This window comes from Schistocerca nitens, chromosome 6 (assembly GCF_023898315.1).
Source record: "Schistocerca nitens isolate TAMUIC-IGC-003100 chromosome 6, iqSchNite1.1, whole genome shotgun sequence".
NCBI classification, from domain to species: Eukaryota; Metazoa; Arthropoda; class Insecta; order Orthoptera; family Acrididae; genus Schistocerca; species Schistocerca nitens.
The window spans coordinates 368,737,618-368,762,608 of record NC_064619.1 but is presented as its reverse complement, the minus strand read 5'-3'; the positions used below and the strand labels follow the sequence as shown (position 1 = coordinate 368,762,608).

Below are 24,991 nucleotides of genomic sequence, written 5' to 3'. Positions count from 1 at the left end.
ATTTAAAGACTGATACAAATATAAAAATCCCGAGCTAAATTGCACTAAAATAGCCATGACCAATACATATAGTGAAAAATCCTAAAACTAAAAGACGGTATTGGCAACATTATTTGAGCTATATCAGTCACTTGAAAGACTGATAGCAATACAAGGTCCTAAACCAAATCATCCGAAAAATGTTAAAAGATGCAACAGATACACTTAGTGAAAAATTACAAAAGCCAATGAAAGGCAGTATTGACAGTATCAGTCAGCTATTCTATTCCATGAAACCAGAAAACCAAACGTGACCAACATTGAAAACCTGACCTCACCAATATAAGTAAATCAAACTCCATGATACCTACTACTCATAATCCCAGCAACTAACAATATAACCAAAAAATTCATAAATAAATTGCACTTACTCCTACTTCTGTGTACAAGAAATGCAAAATTATGGACAAAGACACGTATACCATACAGACTACAATTAAAAAAATAATAACTAAGAACAAACTTACCAAACCAACCAGTCAGCTGACACACAAATCTAGCAATAGCAGAAACAGTGTGTCAACAACACAATCTTCATAGTAGCACACCCAGACTTCTCAAACCAGGGAACTCTCCTGGTAGAAAGCCAAATGTTGTCCCCCGACAGTGACACATTACTGGACTGGTCCCAAGTGTGGCAACTTCACTCTCTCTCATATCTTCTCCTGAAATGTAACACTTCTCATCTTCTGCACTTAAACTGAATAACTATAGAATTTAATCATGTTGATCATGTTGTCCCTCATTGCAACGTGCAGTCATGCTCATGAACTTCATTGTCAAATACATAACCAACAAAAAACAAAACATAAACTTAAATCTCCATCCATAAACAACATATCTACCTAATAATTCCAAACCTAAAAATGCATCTATTGTCCATAAGTGCCAACATCAAAACAACTCACTGACAAACTGCAACAATCTCTTCTAATAGTATTACCACAAACAACAGCCAAGGAGTTTAATATCACTAACAACACTCACAAACAATTTAGAAACATAAATATCCCTCACCAGTGTGCACCATTGCCTACTCCAACACACCCTCAACAAACATGATGCATTTCAAATATGCCATGCCACCTGATGTCACACAACACAGTTAAGTTGCAGGTCAAAGCAGAAAAGTGATGTCGAAAGCTCAAGTTGAGCCAACATATCTGTTGAAATGCAGCTTAGGGCACCTTTTTCCACTCCTCCAGAAAATATTGTGATCTTTGTTAGCTAATTTCACATCCTGTCCCGTCCCGTACCGCAGTCAGATATTAACAAATCATGTTTGTCATGAAATCTCTAAACTACCTTCCTGTGTACCGCTAGTTTCCTATCAATAGAAAATGTGATAGTTTTGAGTTCTAAAAGCTTTCAGTTGCATTGTAACTTCAAGTATCCTATTTTAGTTCTCAGTCAATGTCAAAATCTACCAACATTTGAATATAGAAAGTATAGTACGCATATGCTTAACATTACATGCCTTACGACAAACTACATAGAAATCTCCTATGAATTACTCTCGCGCAGTTAGGTCTGTTGAAGGTAGTACATATCTATTTTAAAGTAGTAGTGTTGGTGTTATTCAATAGTTTTAAGTTTAATTTGGTAAGAAATTGTGCTTTGTTTTCTCCATTCTTCACATTCCATGAAACTAATGACTTCATTATAGCACATGAATCTTCCCATGTGTTTTAGTCACCTTTTTTACTTCAGTAATCATTGTTGCTACAACCTCCTCATGGTCACTGATAATAGTTTTGATATGTTCTGTTGCAGTTCATGCAGCTGTTGATTTAGTTGTTGATTTAGTTGTTGGCTTCTGTGTATAGCTGCTGCCTCATTTTCACAGTTGCTAGGAACCAGTGCGATGCCCACTGTCTGTGAGTAGTTTAATGTTGCATGGACTTTATTAGTGTGGTAATATCGTCTTTTTCACATTTAACCACTGATGTTTTCATTGCTTCTGGTAGCTGTGCGAACCACATATGCATCAGCATTCTGTTTGGTAAATCTGTGTCTCCTACGATGCCACACAAGTGCTGCAGATACTCGGAGGGAGTCCCGTCCCCCATTTGCTCATAATGTAACCCTTGCTTGATAGAATGATCAAATGGTTTATACTTGTAATCAATTAGTGCTTTCTTCAAGCATGTGTATTGTTGCTCCTCCAGCGGCTGTGCTGATAGCGGCTACCCTGTTGTCTAATGTGTTTCACCACTGCTGCAAATTTTGTGCACTCATCCATTACCCCATTTTGCTAGTACACCAGTTCCAGCATTGCAGACTATAGTGCTGGTTTGTCCAGTAGGAACTGCAGGGTCCATACCTTCCTCTGCGGTCTGTCCCTTATAGCACATCTAGTCCTGTTTTGTGACTGCGGACTGGTCGGTAGACTTGTCTGACTTCGCTAATTGGCAGACCTGCGATTTGCCTCTGCAAATTGTCCCGTAAGGCTGCCAGCTGTGTTCTCATCTCTTCTTTCATTTTTACCCAATGATATTGCCTGATTTTGTGCATCCATTTGCATGAACTTTAGCTCTTTTTGCTTGTGGGTTCACCACTTTATGACAATATTCGCTGTAAATACTATGTAAGTAACACAAACCAAAGTAAAGTTATGAAGAAACTTTTTATTAAACCTCGTGAGAACAGACTCGGATCGAGAATAAAAAATCCATTACAACTACGGAGATGTTAAAAAGAAAAAAAAAAAAAAAGAGAGAGAGAGAGAGTAATAGTAATGTCACTCTACTCCCTCCAAAGCACAACACTTTGATTCACTGTGCATTTAGTATATCTGACTGCAGTGACTCCCACGAGTGTTTAATGTAAATAACTGTAATGACTCTATTGTGATCATTTGTTGTTGTCTGACCTGTCTGGACAAATGTTAGATTCTGTGTTGCAGGTAATGTCAAGGGATGCATCAGAGGAAGAGATAAAGCAACAGGCCATTCGACACCATTCAAACAATGCAAAGTAGTCTTTTTTTTGTACAGCCAATTCTCCAGGGAAACAGACCTGATTAACATTGTAGAAGAATTTTCTCTTATAAACTCTTAGGCTTAAGCTTCATTGCAAACCATGCCTATTTCTTCATCACAATGAATATAGGCTCTGATAATGGATTTTGAATTAATGAATGTAATTTTGTCATTCTGTAACTTTCCTACTTTGGCCAATTAATTGGCTTGTATTTTGCAATTACTTCAGGAAACTTTTTTCTTGTCAGAGGTGCTGCAGTCATGGACTGTGCGGCTGGTCCCGGCGGAGGTTCGAGTCCTCCCTCGGGCATGGGTGCGTGTGTTTGTCCTTAGGATAATTTAGGTTAAGTAGTGTGTAAGTCCCATAAGATTTTGAACATTTTTGAACTTGTCAGAGGAAATAGAGATGTATTCTGAAGTTAACCTTAGTTAAGCTATAAATAAATACTGCAACAGTTGAAAGCAAATTATTACAAAAATCTAAATATTACACTTTTCTATTATAGCTCTGCATAATCACCATTTCACTTTGAGACTTTTTCATGTCTCTTAACAAGCAGGCTAATTCCTTCTGCACAAATTTATGAGATTGTAGTCAGCTCATGGTAGTCACTGAAAATTCTTCCTCAGGCTCAAAGTGTTGAAAGCCAAACCATGTTTTAGTAGGTTTGAGGAGTGCAAAAAATCTGCAGTCAAGTTTGGGCTATAAGGCAGATCTTCAAACACATCCCATTTATATTGACTAAAAATAAATCATCTCTTTGGCATGTATCCAGGTCAGTATTATATCTTCTTACGATATTTTATATGTATTGTGACTAGTGGTTTTCATTCAGTCACTGACTCATGTTGAAGGTGGTTGTACCATTACCCGCCAAAATATTTTAAGCTTTTTTCAAAGAGAATCAATGACAGGCAACATTACAATCACTTGACACAGTACTATGCAGCAGTGATGCTGTCTTCATGGGGATGGAAAGTTTTGAAATGCACTATAGGATTTGGCAGCAAGCAGTTACACAGTTTGTGGGCAGGAGCAACTCGTATCATAGGAGGATATGTTACAAACTGGTATAAACTTCCAGCAACAGGGAACAAAAACTATTTCCTTGTTCAGTGTGGATCACATTATCAATGCAGACAGATGATGATAAAATAATCAGTCTTGAGTGCAAAAAACAGATGTTTTATAATTGTGACTTGCTTCAGTCATGAAAGACCATCCTCAGACTGTAGGCAATCACTGAAATTTAGTACAAATTCCTACAAGGGAACTCATGATTTACATAGCATGTTAACTAGATACAGAAATCTTAAAAGATTATGATAATAAAATACCCATCAGTAAGCTGCATGAATACAGTTGTAGTGTGTGCTGGAAGGCGTGATCGTCAGCTGCTTGGTAATGAGTGAATGCTATGAGTTATAAAGGCAAAACTTGATCTTTATAACTTACAGCACTCACTCACTACTCTGAATTATAATATTATTACAAGACACTTTTTGCACACTAATATTGGCTGTCTAACCTAATTATGCAAACAGTTCATTAATATTACGTTGCAAGAACCAGTTAAAATTTTACTGTATCCCAGTTAGTCAAATACAATGACTCATGAATTCCAAGAAGCAGTCATCTGTTTTACAGCCAGTTAAAATGATTCTAACTGTAGTTTTCTCTCTGTGTCTAACTTGCAGCACCTGAAGGAGTCAGCTGGTTCAGTCATTGAAATATTGTTCATAAAATGGAAACAACAACTTGGTAGAATATCTGGAAGCATACCATTTATTGAAAAATTTGATGTTAATTTTATATATGTAATTAAAATGCTTAAGAATTATTCATGTGTGTCTGTGTTTTATTTGCATATGTTATAATATGAATTTTAATGTCTGTTTTCAGCCAGTGGAGGACAGAAAACATCAGTTGTAGATGATAAATTCTTTAAATTGGGAGAGATGGAAGAGTTCCTAGACAAGGAAGATAGGAAAGAAAACTCAAACAACCGCCTGAATTCAAAGAAAATAGTTGGGGACAAGGCAGATGGACAGTTAGATGATGATGATGATGATGACAATGATGATGTTGAGTCAATAGATTACTTTGAGGACATGCCTTCTGAAGACAGCAATGATGAAGTACAAATTAATTTTTTATTTTCCTTCTGTAAAACATAAGAGATACCAAAAAATGTATGAATTTTATGGTTTTGGTTGCAGATTTTGTATGTGGTGCTTTTTGTGTCATGATAACATCAATAGCATTGAGTATTACTCAGCTAAGTGATGGGGTAATCTTGCCATGGTGGCAGCACCACTGTGTTTATGCTCAAGAAATAGGTTGGGGAGGGGAGAGGGGGGGGGGGGGCGTGAAGGGGTAGCAGAGCAACACTGGCATACTTTCCAGTATTCTTACGAATGGAGTGGTGTCATATGCCGCCCATCTACCGCCATTTTTACAAACTACATAATTTGCAGAAGATGAAAATCTGATTTTGAAATCTGACGGCAATGTTCACAATCATGTTTACAAGCTAATCTTGAATCTAATTTGCTAACCTGATCAAATATTGCATTCATGTGTCACTTGTGTAACACGAGTGGATTATGGTTATGTAAATGTGCTGTTCTGATTTAGTCAACTCTGTAAGTGACATTATCAGCACCTTTGGAGCTTTTTAAAACATCCAGAGCATTAAAATTTTTGGACTTGTTCTGAACAGAATGCTATAGAATCCAGAGTATTAAAATCTTGTACTTGTCCTGAGCCGAGGCACAGTATAGGGGTTTAAATATGGTATATTTGTCACCAGCAGAGGTTATGAGTTTGAATCCCTACAGAGGCTTTAAAATTTTTATTGTTAAATTTTTATCAAACTGACTTTGTTCAGTTTTTTATTTTAATTTCTAAACCTTTGCCTTATCATTTTGATCGTCACACGAACTTTTTTATTTGCTCACCTTCTTATAGGTTTCAAAAAGTCGATCCCTGCTATCCTCTCCCTTCCTCTGCCCTCCCTTTCTGAGGTAGTGAATATTTTGTCACCCACAAACGATTATGGATGAGAGTGTTTGCAGGTAGGAAAAAGCCTGGTACAAAGGATAGTGCGGTTGTTGTTCTGTTAATTGAGAAAATATTTCTGCACTTGTGTATCTTGTTTCATCAGAGAAACATCTCTTCAAATAAATAAAGAAAATACATCATGGTCAACACAGTACTTTTTTCCTTCACTCTACACAAAACCACTGTAACCAAATAATCAACATTTAAAAAAAGGCAAGTAGAAGCCTTGCAGCTGTCTGTTATACATTTGCAGACACTTGATGGGCATTGTGCCTCTGTGAAATTCCACCTTCAGGAGATAGCGGCTGTTTGCAAATGTATATATTCCATCCCCATGACAGGTTCATATGGCCGATTGACATTGCCTAGCACCAGCTATTCTTTTTTACAGTGATATAACCCGAGGCAGGAATACCACATGTGGCACAGCCAACACTACAACTTGATGGTGCATTGCATGACCCTGATATATGTACCACTGAACTAAATACATATTTAATACAGAAACAGGATGAACAGTATCTTTATCTTACTGTAGCTTCTTAGAAAGCTTTGCTGGCAGTCTCAGAAGAACTACGTCCCACGTTGATCTCATTGTTTTCCTCAGCTGTCTCTGTCAGTTTATTATATACCAATTCAGTTGCTGACAATAATGATTCTTGGCTGGAATACACACCATATGATATAATTATATTTTCTGTTTCTTGGTCCATCAAAACATCTTTCCTTCCAAATTATAGAAGGTATTTAGGTCTGAATGGTATGGTGGCAGTAGGAGGAAAACAAATCCATTTTATTGCAAAAATTTTGCCTATGTAATAAACAGAACAAGGCTGGTGATTCTTCACTAATGCCAAAAGTTTGACTTTCTGTAGACATGGCTGATAATATTTGTATTTGGCCACCCAGAATTGCATTTCACATTTTAGAGAACAAGTAGACATTGGTTCATTTTCCTGCTTATTGTGACTAGGTGCACTGCCAAAAACAATAATATTTTATGGGGGTAAGCCTGGATAACCTGGGACTATACACATTTTTGAAATCTTTTACTGTCCATTTCTGAGTGATAATCCAATGTTTCGATTTTTGAGTCATATATGAGAAGTGAATCTCATGTCGTTGTCTGCATGAACAACAGTTAAACACTGACTGGCATTTTTATCCAGCAATACTTTTCGCACAAAAATGTAACAAAGCATACTATTTTAATCAGAGCATGGCTGTCCCTAGTCACATGGCCAAATTAGTTCCTGCTGTGGCCACATTACCACTTCTCCTTGCAGGGTAATACATTGTAAGATTTTTTTTGTTATTCACCATGGCTACCTTTTGAAGGACCAAAAGTTAATAGTATTTTGCACCAGTCAAGCTCATTGTTGTGCAGAAACTATAAATATAATCTATGACTATTACAAGAACCGAACTGTTAATATTAAACACGTCTTCCATCTTTACATCACTTTGTAACAGGGATCTGCACTCAGAGCAAAGTATGGAGATTTCTTTGATGAACCAGATTTAGGTGGGCGCACAACTGACCGAACACACATTGATGACCAAGCAAATGGAAGAAGTAACAAGAGGAGTGTAAGGTAATGAACGGTCTTATTATTACTATATATTTTATCAAAAGGAAAATTCAACACAAAAACTATAAAATTGTAAAGGGACAAGATAGATGTCCATTATTTACCTTTGGAAGGCAGAATTTCAGTATTCCTGATACAAACATGTAAAACTGAGAACTATTCATAGCATTTGGAGCTAATATTTTCTTCCTCATGGAGGAAAGACGCATAGGTTGTAGAAGATAAGAAAGGAGAGGCAAATCATTCAGTTCCTGCGACGAGAGGGGGCCCACTTGTTAGGCCAAGGCAAACTTACACTTTTAATTGGGTGTATCAGCAGTAATAGGCTTTTGCCTCCTGAAAATAAGTACTTACCAACTTATTGTTTTTTCCTTTCTTAAGCTTATTGCAGTTTAAGTGTGGTTTTCACCAGTTATGTTTCACTTTTGTTTATAGAGCACACTTAGTGATTATTTTGGAATGGTTTACATTTTAACAGTGTAAGGAAAAGATAGATCGCTATTTAGCATAAAGACGACAGGTTAAGTTGCAGACAGACACAACGTAAAGACACTTACACATTAGTTTTTTGCCACAGCATTCGTTAGAGGGGGTGGGGAAGGGGATAGCAGTGTATGGGTGGAGGGAGAGAAGAGTGCTGGGTCTGCCAGAGCCTGCAGGGACCAGATTGCCAACAGACACAGTGTAGGGAGGCTGTGGAGCAGGGAGAGGGGAGGGCAGGGGAAAGAGCGAAAGAGGAGAGGAGAGTTGAAGGGGAAAGATGGGCAGGTGGGTTGGCAGAGGGCGGGGGACAGTATATTAATGTAGGTTGAGGCTGGGATAATTTTGGGAGTGTAGTATGTGTTGTAAGGATAACTCCCACCTGCGCGTTGCAGAAAAGCTAATGGTGCAGGGGAGGATCCATTGGCTTGAGTAGTGAAGCAGCCATTGAAGTCGAGCATGTTATGTTCAGCTTCACATTGCGCCACATGGTGATCTACTTTGCTCTTGGCCACAGTTTGGTGGTGGCTGTTCATCCTGGCGGATGACGGGTTCATAGTCATACCAATATAAAAATTTGTGGAATCTTGGTCTTCCACAGGCATATGATCTCTGTTGCAAGGGGTTGGCATTGGGAGTGGCATAGGGATGGACAAGGATGTTGTGCAGGCTGGGTACATGATGGAACACCAGTTCAGGAGAGGTGGCAGGATCTGTCTCATTTCAGGGCATGATGATTGTTAAGCAGAGCACTTGCGAAGGATGTGCTTCCATTGTTCCAGTCTGGAGTGGTGATGAGTGACAAAGGGACACACTTTTGTCGCTAGTCTTTGGTGTGGTGGGAGGGTTGGGGGTGTGAGATCTGTTTGCAGACTCTTGGGAGATAGCGCCTGTTTATGAAGACCTTGGTGAGACCTTCAGTGGAGGGGACAAGGGAGTTCTTACCACGGCAGATATGCCATCGCTGGGTGGTCAGGCAGTATGGGAGGGATTTTTTGGTGTGGAAGAGATTATAGTGGTCACAGTGCAAGAACTTTTGGTGGTTGGTGGGTTTAATGTGGACAGAGGTGTGAATGGAACCATTAGAGAGGAGGTTGTCAAAGTCCAGGAAGGTATCACGGTGGGTTGAGGAGGACCAGGTGAAGCAGATGGGAGAGAAGGTGTTGAGGTTGTGAAGGAATAGGGATAGGGTGTCCTGGCACTGAGTTGAGATCATTAAGATATAAGTGAACCTGAACTAGGATGGGGGTTTGGTCTTATGGGAGGCTAGAAAAGTCTCTCTACATGACCTATGAACAAGCTGGCATAGGAGGATGCCATGCAGGTGCCCATGGCTGTGTTGCATATTTGTTTGTATATCTTACCTTCAAAGGAGAAGTAGTTGTGAGTTAGAATAAAGTTAGTCAAGTGTGTGAGGAGTGAGGCTGTTAGTATGGAGCCTGAAAGATGCTGGGAAAGGTAGTGTTCAATAGTGGCAAGATCTTGGGCATGAGGGATGTTGGTTTAGAGGGAAGTGGCATCAACATTGATGAGTAGGTGTCCACAAGGTAAAGAGATGGGGATGGTGGAGAGTTGATGAAGGAAGTGGTCGGTACCTTTGACGTAGGAGGCTAGATTTCGGGCAGTTGGCTGAAGGTGTTGGTCAGTGAGGGCCAAAATTCTTTCAATGAGAGCACAATAACCAGCCACAATGGGGTGTCCAGGATTGTTGGGTTTGTGGATATTGGGGAGCATGTAGAAGGTGGGAGTATGGATGTCATAGTGGTTAGGAGAGAAATGTATTCAGGGGAGAGGTTCGATGAAGGGCCTAAGGCTTCAAACCGGGATTGGAGGTTACGTTTGACCTCTGGGGTGGGGTCATTCTGACAGAATTTGTAAGTGGAGTCACATAGACAGTGGCCTTCCACCAGGTAGTCAGTGCAATTCATAACAGTGGTGCAATCTTTGTCTGCAGGTAGGATGATTAGGTCAGAATTTGTTTTTGAAGTTGTGTATGGGTGTCCTTTTCTTCTGCTGAGAGGTAGGTATTCTGAGGAAGGGACGTGTGAAGGATGGTGAGGCCAAGTTGGAGGTAAGGAATTCCTGTAAGGTGACCAGTGGAGAGTTGGGAGGGATCACAGTTGGATGGTAGTGTGAACTGGGGAGATAGGGTTCAGTGTTGGGATTAGGTTGGCTTTTTGGCATATCCACCTGTATTAAATAGGAGGAGAGGATCACAGCCGATAGGAATATTACTATTTTCAACCTTTCGTCAGCTGTAATTTCATTATCAGTTCATTGGCAACCAGTTTCAACAATACATTTCATCATCACAAGGTTTTCTAAATGTATACTGCATGTATAGAAAGCACTACAAGAGCTGATGCGGGTACAGTTATTTTCATGTGGGGCTTTCTGATTGATGTCTTTTGGGAAAATTTAGCCACTATATATTTGGAGGTCATGAAGATGATGAATTGTATTGTTGAAACAGATTGCCAGTAAATTAATAATGAAATTACAGCTGATGATAATGTTGAAAATTGTAATAGGCTAGCTTTGGTTGGAGGGATTGGTGGCAAAGAAGTGTTGCCTTTGCAGGGATCAAGAGAAGGGGAGTAGGTCCTTGACAAGTTTTGATAAGTCCAGCATGGTTAAATTGGGGTGTGTGATTAAAGGTGAGGCCTCTGGATAGGACTGGAACTTTTGTGGGGCTGAGGGTTTCAATAGAAGGGTTAACAATAGTGTTACAGGAATGTTTCAGCTCTAGATTTGGTGGAGTGTTAGTAGGGAGTTTTGGGGGATGTGACAGGTTGAAAAGATCAGCTAGGCAGGTTTGGGTGCTCTGAGGGATTGACAAAGAAAAACACAGTGCATAGGGTATGGACTGGATAGTGGTGCTCTCAGGCAGCAGTAGGATGTCAGCAGGTTGGATAATTTATGGAGGTGGTGTTTGGAATGCTCCTCCAGGTACTGGAGAGCAAGGCATTCAATTTCAAAGATGTATGTAGCAAGGACTGCACAGTAGTAGTATCTTGCAGAGGGAGTACAGGTGGCTCTGGAATGCCTATGGCTTGGAGTTGTCTTTGCAGTACCAGGCTTGTGAGGGACAGGGACTGGCAGAATCTGTAAAGGTGAAGATCATTTTGAAAGGAGGGGTGGTATTTATAGATTAAAAACAGTTCTCTTTTATAAATGTGGCACACACATTCCTTTCGGTGTTTTTTTACCGGTTGGTACAACAGGTGAGAAACACTGACAAATTGCAGTAAGCTTAAGACAAGGAAAAACAATAATAATTGACACATAACAGCTGCTGTAGATGATGGTCATGTGAACAAAAACATATTATTAGTGAACTAATGTGTCTATTTGTAATTGCTACAATTATATGTTTCAATTCTGATGGGATGCTTTAACATATAACACTAAAATGTTGTGGTGGGAGCAGCAGAGGAGAAGTGTACAGATTTCATTTACAATATTAGTGTAGTATTTCCTTTTCTTTTGCAGAATGAAAGTGTATAGGTGTATTTTTGTCTTTGTATGTTAAGATTGTGAGTGCATTTGTTATTTAGTTTCTAGTTCTTAATATAAAAGTTTTCAAAACTTACTCACAGGTTCAGTCTGCCAGCTGAAGATGATGATGATGATGGGGATGATGATGAAGACGAAGATGACGATGACACAGAAAGAAACATAGAGCAATTGCAGGAAAATGAAATTAAATGCACAGATACAGGGACCAAAAAGTCTGTTGCTGTCAGTGAGGAGACTGCCTTGTCTAGTCTTGAACGAAGGAAGGCACGACTAGATGAAAAGGTAGCCAAACTAGAACAACAAGCACTTTCTGAAAAACCATGGCAGCTTAAAGGTGAAGTTGGTGCTGACACTCGTCCCCACAATTCGCTGCTGGAGGAAGCAGTTGAATTTGACAGTGTCACAAGACCAGGTAACAATTTTATTTGTAATGTTCTCAGTGTTCTGCAGCTAATATATATCAAAATACATAATGTCCAATAAAGTATTTGCCAAGACTGCAGTGTATAACCATGTAGTATTGCTTGAGAGAGAGAGAGAGAGAGAGAGAGAGAGAGAGAGAGAGAGAGAGAGAGGGGGGGGGGAGGGGGGAGAGAATTACAAATTGGCATAATATACAAAACTGGTGAAGTATTGTGTGTGTGTGTGTGTGTGTGTGTGTGTGTGTGTGTGTGATACAAAACTGGTGAAGTATTGTGTGTGTGTGTGTGTGTGTGTGTGTGTGTGCGTGTGTGTGCGCGCTGTATTAAACAGTGCTTGCTGGAGGGGTATGCTGGTACTGTATTTTTGATCTTGTTAAATTTTATTACAGTCCAGTATCCATTATGTTGTTGTTGTTGTTGTTGTTGTTGTGGTCTTCAGTCCTGAGACTGGTTTGATGCAGCTCTCCATGCTACTCTATCCTGTGCAAGCTTCTTCATCTCCCAGTACTTACTGCAGTCTACATCTTTCTGAATCTGCTTAGTGTATTCATCTCTTGGTCTCCCTCTACGATTTTTACCTGCCACACTGCCCTCCAGTGCTAAATTTGTGATCCCCTGATGCCTCAGAACATGTCCTGCCAACCGGTCCCTTCTTCTTGTCAGGTTGTGCCACAAACTCCTTCCCAATTCTAGTCAATACCTCCTCATTAGTTATGTGATCTACCCATCTAATCTTAAGCATTCTTCTGTAGCACCACATTTCAAAAGCTTCTATTCTCTTCTTGTCCAAACTATTTATCGTCCATGTTTCACTTCCATATTTGGCTACACTCCATACAAATACTTTCAGAAACGACTTCCTGACACTTACATCTATACTCTATGTTAACAAATTTCTCTTCTTCAGAAACGCTTTCCTTGCCATTGCCAGTCTACATTTTATATCCTCTCTACTTCGACCATCATCAGTTATTTTGCTCCCCAAATAGCAAAACTCCTTTACTACTTTAAGTGTCTCATTTCCTAATCTAATTCCCTCAGTATCACCCGACTTAATTCGACTACATTCCATTATCCTCGTTTTGCTTTTGTTGATGTTCATCTTATATCCTCCTTTCAAGACACTGTCCATTCCGTTCAACTGCTCTTCCAAGACCTTTGCTGTCTCTGACAGAATTACAATGTCATCGGCGAACCTCAAAGTTTTTATTTCTTCTCCATGGATTTTAATACCTACTCCGAATTTTTCTTTTGTTTCCTTTACCGCTTGCTCAATATACAGATTGAATAACATTGGGGAGAGGCTATAACCCTGTCTCACTCCCTTCCCAACCACTGCTTCCCTTTCATGCCCCTCGACTCTGATTACTGCCACCTGGTTTCTGTACAAATTGAAAATAGCCTGTCGCTCCCTGTATTTTACCCCTGCCACCTTTAGAATGTGAAATAGAGTATTCCAGTCAACATTGTCAAAAGCTTTCTCTAAGTCTACAAATGCTAGAAACATAGGTTTGCCTTTTCTTTATCTTTCTTCTAAGATAAGTCGTAAGGTCAGTATTGCCTCACGTGTTCCAGCAATTCTACGGAATCCAAACTGATCTTCCCCAAGGTCGGCTTCTACCAGTTTTTCCATTCATCTGTAAATAATTCGTGTTAGTATTTTGCAGTTGTGACTTATTAAACTGATAATTTGGTAATTTTCACATCTGTCAACACCTGCTTTCTTTGGGATTGGAATTATTATATTCTTCTTGAAGTCTGAGGGTATTTCGCCTGTCTCATACATCTTGCACACCAGATGGTAGAGTTTTGTCAGGACTGGCTCTCCCAAGGCCGTCAGTAGTTCTAATGGAATGTTGTCTACTCCCGGGGCCTTGTTTCGAATTAGGTCTTTCAGAGCTGTGTCAAACTCATCACTCAGTATCGTATCTCCCATTTCATCTTCATCTACATCCTCTTCCATTTCTATAATATTGTCCTCAAGTACATCGCCCTTATATAGCCCCTCTATATACTCCTTCCACCTTTCTGCTTTCCCTTCGTTGCTTAGAACTGAGTTTCCATCTGAGCTCTTGATATTCATACAAGTGGTTCTCTTTTCTCCAAGGGTCTCTTTAATTTTCCTGTAGGCAGTATCTATTTTGCCCCTAGTGAGATAAGCCTCTACATCCTTACATTTGTCCTCTAGCCATCCCTGCTTAGCCATTTTGCACTTCCTGTTGATCTCATTTTTGAGATGTTTGTATTCCTTTTTGCCTGTTTCATTTATTGCATTTTTATATTTTCTCCTTTCAGCAATTAAATTCAATATTTCTTCTGTTACCCAAGGATTTTTACTAGCCCTCGTCTTTTTACCTACTTGATCCTCTGCTGCCTTCACTACTTCATCCCTCAGAGCTACCCATTCTTCTTCTACTGTATTTCTTTCCCCCATTCCTGTCAATTGTTCCCTTATGCTCTCCCTGAAACTCTCTACAACCTCTGGTTCTCTCAGTTTATCCAGATCCCATCTCCTTAAATTCCCACCTTTTTGCAGTTTCTTCAGTTTTAATCTACAGTTCATAACCAATAGATTGTGGTCAGAGTCCACATCTGCCCCTGGAAACATCTTACAATTTAAAACCTGATTCCTAAATCTCTGTCTTACCATTATATAATCTATCTGATACCTACTAGTATCTCCAGGATTCTTCCATGTAAACAACCTTCTTTGATGATTCTTGAACCAAGTGTTAGCTATGATTAAGTTATGCTCTGTGCAAAATTCTACCAGGCGGCTTCCTCTTTCATTTCTTAACCCCAATCCATATTCACCTACTATGTTTCCTTCTCTCCCTTTTCCTACTCTCGAATTCCAGTCACCCATGACTATTAAATTTTCAGCTCCCTTCACTACCTGAATAATTTATTTTATCTCATCATACATTTCATCAATTTCTTCATCCTGTGCAAAGCTAGTTGGCATATAAACTTGTACTACTGTAGTAGGCATGGGCTTTGTGTCTATCTTGGCCACAATAATGCATTTACTATGCTGTTTGTAGTAGCTAACCCGCACTCCTATTTTTTTATTCATTATTAAACCTACTCCTGCATTACCCCTATTTGATTTTGTATTTATAACCCTGTATTCACCTGACCAAAAGTCTTGTTCCTCCTGCCACCGAACTTCACTAATTCCCACTATATCTAACTTTAACCTATCCATTTCCCTTTTTAAATTTTCTAACCTACCTGCCTGATTAAGGGATCTGACATTCCATGCTCCGATTCGTAGAATGCCAGTTTTCTTTCTCCTGATAACGACGTCCTCTTGAGTAGTCCCCACCTGGAGATCCGAATGGGGGACTATTTTACCTCCGGAATATTTTACCCAAGAGGACGCCATCATCATTCAACCATACAGTAAAGCTGCATGCCCTCGGGAAAAATTACGGCTGTAGTTTCCCCTTGCTTTCAGCCGTTCCCAGTACCAGCACAGCAAGGCCGTTTTGGTTAATGTTACAAGGCCAGATCAGTCAATCATCCAGACTGTTGCCCCTGCAACTACTGAAAAGGCTGCTGCCCCTCTTCAGGAACCACATTTGTCTGGCCTCTCAACAGATACCCCTCCGTTGTGGTTGCACCTACGGTACGGCCATCTGTATCACTGAGGCACGCAAGCCTCCCCACCAACGGCAAGGTCCATGGTTCATGGGGGGGGGAGTATCCATTATCTGCTAAAATTTAGTCTTATAGGTATAAACTGTACATTTCCAACATACATCTTACTGAATAGTAGAAACATGGAGTTGTCAAAAGGCACATAAACAAGGCTGATAATGTTGATAGCTTTCAGATCCTTTTTTGAACTAGAGTAGTCATACATACTATACAAGAGCATACATGCATGTGCAAGCCACCTCCTCGACACACACACACACACACACACACACACACACACACACACACTGGTATGGCAGCAGTGTTCAGCTGAAAAGGTAATGAAACAGCAGTTTGCTTTGTCACAATTCCTTTGCCATTGCATGTAAAAATAAATAAATTTATGGTAGCTGCATATAAAGAACAATATAATATAATATTGACACACAATCAATTGATTGCCACATATGTTTCACCAACTTCGCCTTACTCATTTATGAATCTGAAAAATGTTAGAAGTGTTGTGATAATAACAGTACCTACAGACAAGCAATTACATATTAGCACCCACTGTTTACTTTGTTCAGCATAACAGGAAAAAATAAATGTAAAAGATCGGACAGCAATAAATTTGTGGCTCATTGCAACTGCAAAAACTGATTTTGTTCATTTGATAAGTGAAATCTTTTTACGTTAAGATAAGAAAAAATAAGTGTAAAATTATTTCATCAGAACAAAAGTATGATTTCATGTTAAATATGATTTTCACTATACGTAATTGTGTAGCTATTTGTTATTCTACAGTCATGTGATGAGAAATTGATAACAGGATTTACATCATGTGTCATATATTATTTTGAACATATGATTATGTTGAGCTGTAAGTAGATATTAACAGTAATTACACTGTCTAATTGCATTAATGTGACCACCTGTCAAAAGCCTGAACAACCGCCTTTTGAAGCACGGCTGCTGCGAGATGTGCAGGAAGAGAGTCGGTAAGATTCTGGAAATTACAGCAAGTTATTAAAAGGTTCCTCACTACGTAACAGTTTATCCTTGTGACCAGTTGTAGCATGATAGAGCTGCTACAAGAGCACACTTACCATACATTATTTAATCTTTGGTGCCTGTCCCAGAGAGCTCATAACCCCCATACCATCACATTTATTGGTCTCCCTCATATGTCTGGGACCATACATTTGGCTATACACAAGAGGGGGAACCAAAGTATCTTTGTTAAAAACCAGATGCCCCAAAAGTTTCAGACCACTGCCACACAGCTAAGGTACCTGGATTTAGATGAAGCCACTTCATCTCTCAGACTGCCCGTTGTAACAATTCGTGTTGAATGTTACTTAAGTTTCTTCAGCCTGGTCCATTGATGAATGAATGGGAAATTTTCATGCTTCACAAAATTTATTCGTATAGTTGACATCCGAACTGCACACTTGTCGTGTAAACAAAACACGGACAGACTTCACTGATATCTTTGACTTCCAGACATAACTTCAGAAACTGACTCACAAAACAACTCAACTAACTCGCTGCATCACTTTGTATAGAATATTTACAATAACTTCCAAAATAAAGCATTATTTATTTTGTATAATATTGATGTTACAATTAAATTTTACAAAACTTAAAGAAACTGATGTTACAGCCGAATAAGGTATAAAATACAATATTCAGTGACAATTTATTATAGTAATATCTTTAGTTTTCCATAAGAAAATCATTCTGAACTTTAATTACAATAATATCTCTTGTATTATTTTAGTTAAGTAATTAATTACAGTTTGGATTTGGTTACCAACATGTAATGGTAGTACAGAGCTCATGCTTTATCCAATTAAATACGTAGTTAGCACAAATAAGGCCTTAAATTCTGGAAATTGGAAAATTGTGAGATGTAAACAATTGGAGAGTTAGTTATAAATGTAATTACAAAGAACATTAATTACAGAGGAAGACATAAAAATAAATAACAAATGAAAATACTTTGCTTGGTAATAACTTTTAAGCCGTTTCTCAAGATAGAGAGGTCTTCTTCTGTTACTGGATTTTTAGATTACCATTTTGTTAATTAGAAGCATTGATTTTTTGTGCTAACATCTCTGCAGTCCTTAGTTATTTATTGCTGAGGACTTATTACTTCAATTTCTTGATTAGTTACTTAATTTAGTATATGTACATAATTTTATCAGTGACAACAATCCATCGATAATTACGACAACGCACGTCCTTCCAGAACATTCCATGTCGCTTCTCAATGAATATCAAGCTTTTTATCAAATAGAACAGAATGGTACATATAAAGACACACATACAAGGTCTTAGGAAGCACTGAATTGTCTGAAAACTATCTGGATGCATATAAAAAAAAGAAAACAGGTGGTATCGGACATTTCATATGGGTCCTGGGGGAGACTGTACCATTATACCGTCTAGCCATGAGTCACCATGGCTGCTGCCTGTTAGTGGTGCAGCTGGCATTGACCATCCCCGTACCGTTATCTCCTGGCTCACACTGATACAATATTTGCCTGCCACAGCATGGCACTCCATACATTGTTTTCTGTATACAACGAGCTGTTATTGTACCAGATCTGTTTGGACTGTTCTCACTGACTGGAAACTTTTTTCTCACACTCTGCATGGGACTTGATCTTTCACTTTTTTCAAATGTTGTTGAAGTAAAAACTGTGAACATTATATTTGTAACACTTCCATTCAAGTATGAAATTCAGACTTCAGTGGTTTTTGATCTTAGTCACAGCATTGCTTTCCTTTAATGTGTCATTTGCTATGAATAGTGTTCATGTAACTGCAGGAGTACTAAAACTACTAAGTGATGTGAAATGTAACAAACATGTAAAACCAGAAGTAACGAAAAAATTGTAAAACTTATATTCAAGGGGGTGTTGTGGGAGGATACAGTGCATCCTTAAAGAAAAATTCTTCCATGATGCCAGTGTGATGTATTTAAAGTGCTGTTCAAGTATTTGGAGCCTCTGTCAAGCTGCTATGACAGCAGAAATTTAAAGATTTCTGATTTATATTTGTGGGACTGTAAGAGGCTGTCGTACAGTGCTATGAAAGTATATCTGAGATGTTCAACGAAATTGAGTGGGAATTGTTAGAAGAGGCAGGACGTTCTTACTAAACCTTGTTGAAAGTATTTGAGAGAAACTGTGAACAATTGTGCTGTGTCCACTGCATATATGACATGGAGACCGTGGCAGTCATATATGACATGGAGACCACGGCAGTAACAAAAGAAAGTTTGACATGTTTGGAGTCTTATAGGCAGGAAACTTTCTTTTCTCCCATTTGTAGACAGAATTGCACAGTGTGTGTGGTTAAAATTAGCATGAACTGTCAGGACCAACATCATTAGTCAATATAGTACTACAAATCGTCATGTTTAATTTATTTACTTACAAGCAACAGAAATTCTGACGATGAGGGATTCAGCAGAATTATCCTCCAGTGAAATAGTTGTCGCTTTTTGAGATATCTGATGTCTTATTGTTGGAAGTGCTTTTGAATTCATTTGTGTTCTACCTGTGTCGACATATAAGTTCACATAAAGGGAAGCTATTATTTCATGTACTGTATTTTGTTGTAAACAAATCATGCAGCCCTGTTTACCTATTGTCTGCAGCTCCTGTGCGAACTGAGAAGACCACTCTGAAATTGGAGGACATAATTAAACAAAGAATTAAAGACCGTGCTTGGGATGATGTAGTGAGGAAGCAGAAACCAGTAGAATCTCCTCATGAATATAGAAAGAGACTCATCCTGGATCAAGAAAAGAGCAAACTGAGTCTTGCTGAGGTGTATGAGCAGGTGTGTGTAGTTGTAGGCCTATTTCCTGAGTATCAGATAAATTAGTGAGTAGTTTGTGGTTTATCTTTTAGACTGTATCACTTGAACTTGAAAAATTATATATTTTACATATTCACCTATGTTCAATGTTGTATTTTTTCTTATTAATTCTAGGCATATGCTGGACTCCCATTAGAATATTAACAACATATGAGTTTACGTTGATATTAGAATAGTCCTCTAGCTATGTTCACTATTTACAGAAAGATACATAATTTTACTGTCAGCACTGCTGAGGTGTTCACTGCAGTGTATCCTATATGTAGCAGGGGCATGTGAGATTGACATGTGAAAATATTGAAGCTCTGGCCACAAAAGACACATTCTGAATAATATTTTCAGTGTCAGTGCTAACAACAGAGTCCTTTTTTGGCAGTTCTACAGACTACCAACTATATTTTGCCATTGACTTTTGGTGTATACCACTTGACTCTGTAGGCAATCCCCTCTTTTGCTTCTTTCTCCATTAACAGACTTCATATACATGAAAAGTTACAGTGTTTCAGATGAATTGCTTAGAACTTCATCTTACTAGTTACAATAATACCATATTATGAATGTATTACAATGAGCAAGTTAATTGGTTGAAAAACTTATTTCCCCTCTGAAAAATTTATCTGTGTCAAAACTGTATCGTTCTAAAGCCATTCTAGCATTTATGCTGCACTTTCAATCTACTTTAAGGTTCCCAGAATGAGATTTTCACTCTGCAGCGGAGTGTGCGCTGATATGAAACTTCCTGGCAGATTAAAACTGTGTGCCCGACCGAGACTCGAACTCGGGACCTTTGCCTTTCGCGGGCAAGTGCTCTACCAACTGAGCTACCGAAGCACGACTCACGCCCGGTACTCACAGCTTTACTTCTGCCAATACCTCGTCTCCTACCTTCCAAACTTTACAGAAGCTCTCCTGCGAACCTTGCAGAACTAGCACTCCTGAAAGGAAGGATATTGCGGAGACATGGCTTAGCCACAGCCTGGGGGATGTTTCCAGAATGAGATTTTCACTCTGCAGCGGAGTGTACGCTGATATGAAACTTCCTGGCAGATTAAAACTGTGTGCCCGACCGAGACTCGAACTCGGGACCTTTGCCTTTCGCAGTTGGTAGAGCACTTGCCCGCGAAAGGCAAAGGTCCCGAGTTCGAGTCTCGGTCGGGCACACAGTTTTAATCTGCCAGGAAGTTTCATATCAGCGTACACTCCGCTGCAGAGTGAAAATCTCATTCTGGAAACATCCCCCAGGCTGTGGCTAAGCCATGTCTCCGCAATATCCTTTCTTTCAGGAGTGCTAGTTCTGCAAGGTTCGCAGGAGAGCTTCTGTAAAGTTTGGAAGGTAGGAGACGAGGTACTGGCAGAAGTAAAGCTGTGAGTAGCGGGCGTGAGTCGTGCTTCGGTAGCTCAGTTGGTAGAGCACTTGCCCGCGAAAGGCAAAGGTCCCGAGTTCGAGTCTCGGTCGGGCACACAGTTTTAATCTGCCAGGAAGTTTCATACTTTAAGGTTGTTGAATGCAATGGGAAGAAATATAGTGCACTGTTTTCTGTTATTAAACCAGTTACCTGCATAATTACTGAACATATGTGGTAGTCGAGAAGGGAATGAGTTAGGGTTTCCCAAAGGTACTCAATTTCTACGCTGAGAAAATAGCAAGGGAAACCAAGGAGAAATATAGAGGTTGAATTAAAATTTAGGAAGGAAAAATAGAAACATTAAGGTTTGTCAATAACATTGTAATTTGACAGTGACAGCAAACGACTTGGGAAGATGACTTTAGTGGAAGGAATAATGTCTTGAAAAAAGAATATAAGATGAACATCAACAAAATTAAATCAAGTGGTAGTGAGGGAATTATATTAGGAACTCTAAAAGTGGTTGATGAGTTTTGAGATTTGAGCACCAAAATAATCAATAATTGCCAAAGTAGAGAGGGTGTAAAATGCAGACTGGCAATAGCAAGAAAAGTTTTTGAGAAAATGATAAATGTCTAATATAAATTTAAGTGTTAAGAAGTATTTACTAAAACTATTTGTCTGGAATTTAAATGTATATGGAAGATCATGGATGGTAAACTGCACAGGCAAGTAGAGAAAAGGCACTTAGAAATGTGGTGCCACTGGAGAAAGCTGAAGAATAGGTGAATAGATCAGCTGACTGATGAGGAGTTGTGGATAAAAGAAATTTATGGCACAACTTGATTAAAAGAAGGAATAGACTGATAGGGCACATCCTGAGGATCACATCCTGAGGATAAAATGTGGAGAGGGAGAATGAGACTTGACTACAGTAAGCATTTTCAATTGGATGTAGGTTACAGTAGTTCTGCAGAAATGAAGAGACTTGCACCGTACACACTAGCTGAGAGTACTGCATCAAATCAGCCTTCAGACTGAGGACCTTAACAACAAGAACAGAAATAATACATAGTCAGTACAGAGAGAAAGTTACACATTGTCCCACACTGAGATCATTCTGCAACAAGAATGGCACATTGTCAGAAGAGATTACATGGTCTCATTTTCCTGCTAATGACACAGTTCTGTTGTGATATGAATGATAAGTGCATCACATGTGCAAGTGACACAGTGCAGCAACTTGAAACACTCCAAAGTTGAAGTATGCTTCTTGTGGGTAAAATGCCTAAATTACATTCAGATTCATCACGAAATTCTGGTGATATATGGCTCAGATGCAGTTTAGTGTCCAGTCATAGAGAAATGGTGTCAACAATTTGACCAAGGCCACACAAACATGGATAATGCCGATCTTAAGTCCAGATCTTGCAACATGAAATATCCATCAGTTTGGCAAACTGAAAGGACATCTGGGGAAGGGGAGAGGGGGGGGGGGGGGAGAGATTTTTCAGTAATGAGAACATTCACACAGCAGTTCTCAAATGGTTCTTTGATGAAGGAGCAGATTCCTATCACTGAGAAATTGAGTAGTTCGTAGAATTTCTGACTCCTTGTGTATAGACTTTGACTATGAAAAAACTGTCCTGTCTCTGTGTCACTTGGAAGTGTAATGTAGCATCCAATAAAAATTACTTGGCATGCCACAATAATGTGTAACTTACTTTTTGAAGTTCCCTCATAGCATTAGGAAACAGTATTTATTCTTTTAATCAGTTTCTGCAACTACATTCTTCATTTTATATTCAATTTGTTGAAGCATATTACCTTATTAAGTTTATGATTTGTGTGCCACAGAGAGTAATCAAGCTGAGCTGCTACTATTGAGGAAACAAAAAGTCATTATTATCCACAAGATGACGTGCAAAGAAAAATCAATTTATTTAATTTAATATTCAATTTACTTTAGATATGTGTGTTCATTTTCAATCCAATTTTCTGTGCAGGAGTACCTAAAGCAGAAAGAAAAAACATCAAACGATGCAGCACCTGGGCAGGAGAAGCCAGAAGAAGAGCCTGCAGAACATCGTGAAATCCAGACCCTCATGGCAAATTTATTTTCCAAGCTTGATGCATTATCAAACTTTCATTACACTCCTAAAATGGTGAGGGTTTGTTGTTTCATGTTAACAGTTTGTTTTGTACACAAATTCTGCTATGCAACATTACTGCTTACTGTTTTTGTGAGTGTGTGTCAATCAAATGATTGTACCACTTTTCATGTGAAGTGCCTCCATAATGTATTTCACAGTGTGTGTTATTTCATATGTCCCTGAAATTGTAGCTATGCATTGCCTTTCCTAAATCTTTTTCTAATTTCTCTGTTTTGTCGGGTAGGTGTCATGGTGAACATTTAACTGCTTCTCAATTCTGCAGTAATATTTCTGTCAGTATGTTGATGAACCCTTAATGGCTTTCTATTCTTTGGAAACATCAGCAAAGACGTTAGTCTTCACTACTTATGGCATTACATTCAATACAGTGGTGTAGGGTGTTAAGTACTCTTCATCCAAAGGAAAAATTTTCCCATTGCTCCACTTTTTATCTCTTTCGAATGAAATGTTGCATTTTTCCGTTGAAGTGAGTATTGTAAGTGAGGCATCTGTTCTATTTCATCTCCAGTTCTTACTGCTGTGTGAGCCTGTATATTGGTGTAGTACAAAAGGTGACTTGTTTTTCTGAATGCTACAAAGTTCTAGTGGCATTTGTCGGGATACAAAAGGTTATAGGTATATAAAGCAAGAGAGTGACAGCATAAAGTGGGCTGTGATCTATAAAGTATTAGAGGCTACAGTAAACTGTGTCTTGATTTACTTCAAGCTGACTGATGGAGCCATTGTGAGAACATAAATTTAATTTTAGGGTTGCATTTTTTTTTCAAGCTCTGTTGTCATTCTTATTGTTTTTACTTGCACAAGTCCATAAAAGGACATAGCACCACTGGGTGGTTTCAAATGTGTTCAAAGGCTTTCTAGTATGCTAGTGAGGTATCTCCTCATTTGGAATGCGCCATTGAGAGGTTTCTGGTGTGCAAAATTGTAGTAACATAATCTTGTATATTTAATTTGGTATGTTATTCGGGAACTGTTCTGAAATTTTGAAGTGATCAGCTGGTTCATAAGACTATGAACATTTATGTTTTCAGAATGGAAGCATCCTTAATACTCTCATAGTGGAAGATTGTTAGAGGATGTTCTGTTTCCTTTAGCTTTTAGACTAGTATTAACATTACCATTTCCTTGTGGACCAAATTCCTACAAGAAAACAGTCTTTTTTTTTTCTCTGTAATAGGGAAAAAATATGGTTTCCCTACAAAGGGTACAAAAACCACAGGAACTGCCAATAAATTGATGCTTCCTTGTATCTATGAAAGAAAGGGTTCTGCCTTTGACAGAGGACAAAGGCACTTCCATTTCACATACTGCTAGTTAGTATTCATATTCTTCTCACTATGATATCTAATTAGCTTTTCATTTCCAACTATCCATTTCAGTTAACAAGAAGAATATGTTATCTACGAAGCCTTAACTTTTGAAATATGAGCACATTGGTCTCTTGGTAAGGAATACTGCTGGAAGTTATGTGCCATTTGCGCGAAGAGATCCGAAGAAATGACCAGATTTGTTCATATTTATACTTCATATTCATTTATGTTGCTGTCAGTATAGGTGTGTCACATCTTGTAACAATTCACATCACTGTGTGTACACACTACACAGACGTATGCCAGTAGAAATGCCTCTCATTCTAGCTGGCCTCAAGGCAGTGGACCGATGAGATCCAGCTATTATAAGAGTAATAAATTAATGAAGTAAAGTATATGCAACTATAATCCCACTAAGAAATGGAAATAGAAGTTTGGATTTAGTCAGGTAAGAAAACTGAAAATCTTGGTGTGTAGCAAAGGACACCATTCTACCTGAAAGAATGTGCATATTACAACACCAATATAGTT

General features: G+C 38.8%; 1 protein-coding gene across 1 annotated transcript in view; it reads left to right on the top strand.

The window, feature by feature from the left end:
• LOC126262745 (U3 small nucleolar ribonucleoprotein protein MPP10-like) overlaps window positions 1–24,991 on the top strand; it is a 75,901-nt gene that overhangs the window by 7,060 nt on the left and 43,850 nt on the right. Inside the window, exons 3-7 of the mRNA XM_049959554.1 lie at window positions 4,924–5,159; window positions 7,558–7,679; window positions 11,756–12,087; window positions 19,407–19,591; window positions 22,983–23,141. Of these exons, the coding sequence (XP_049815511.1) occupies window positions 4,924–5,159; window positions 7,558–7,679; window positions 11,756–12,087; window positions 19,407–19,591; window positions 22,983–23,141 (1,034 nt within the window). The remainder of the gene's footprint in view (window positions 1–4,923; window positions 5,160–7,557; window positions 7,680–11,755; window positions 12,088–19,406; window positions 19,592–22,982; window positions 23,142–24,991) is intronic.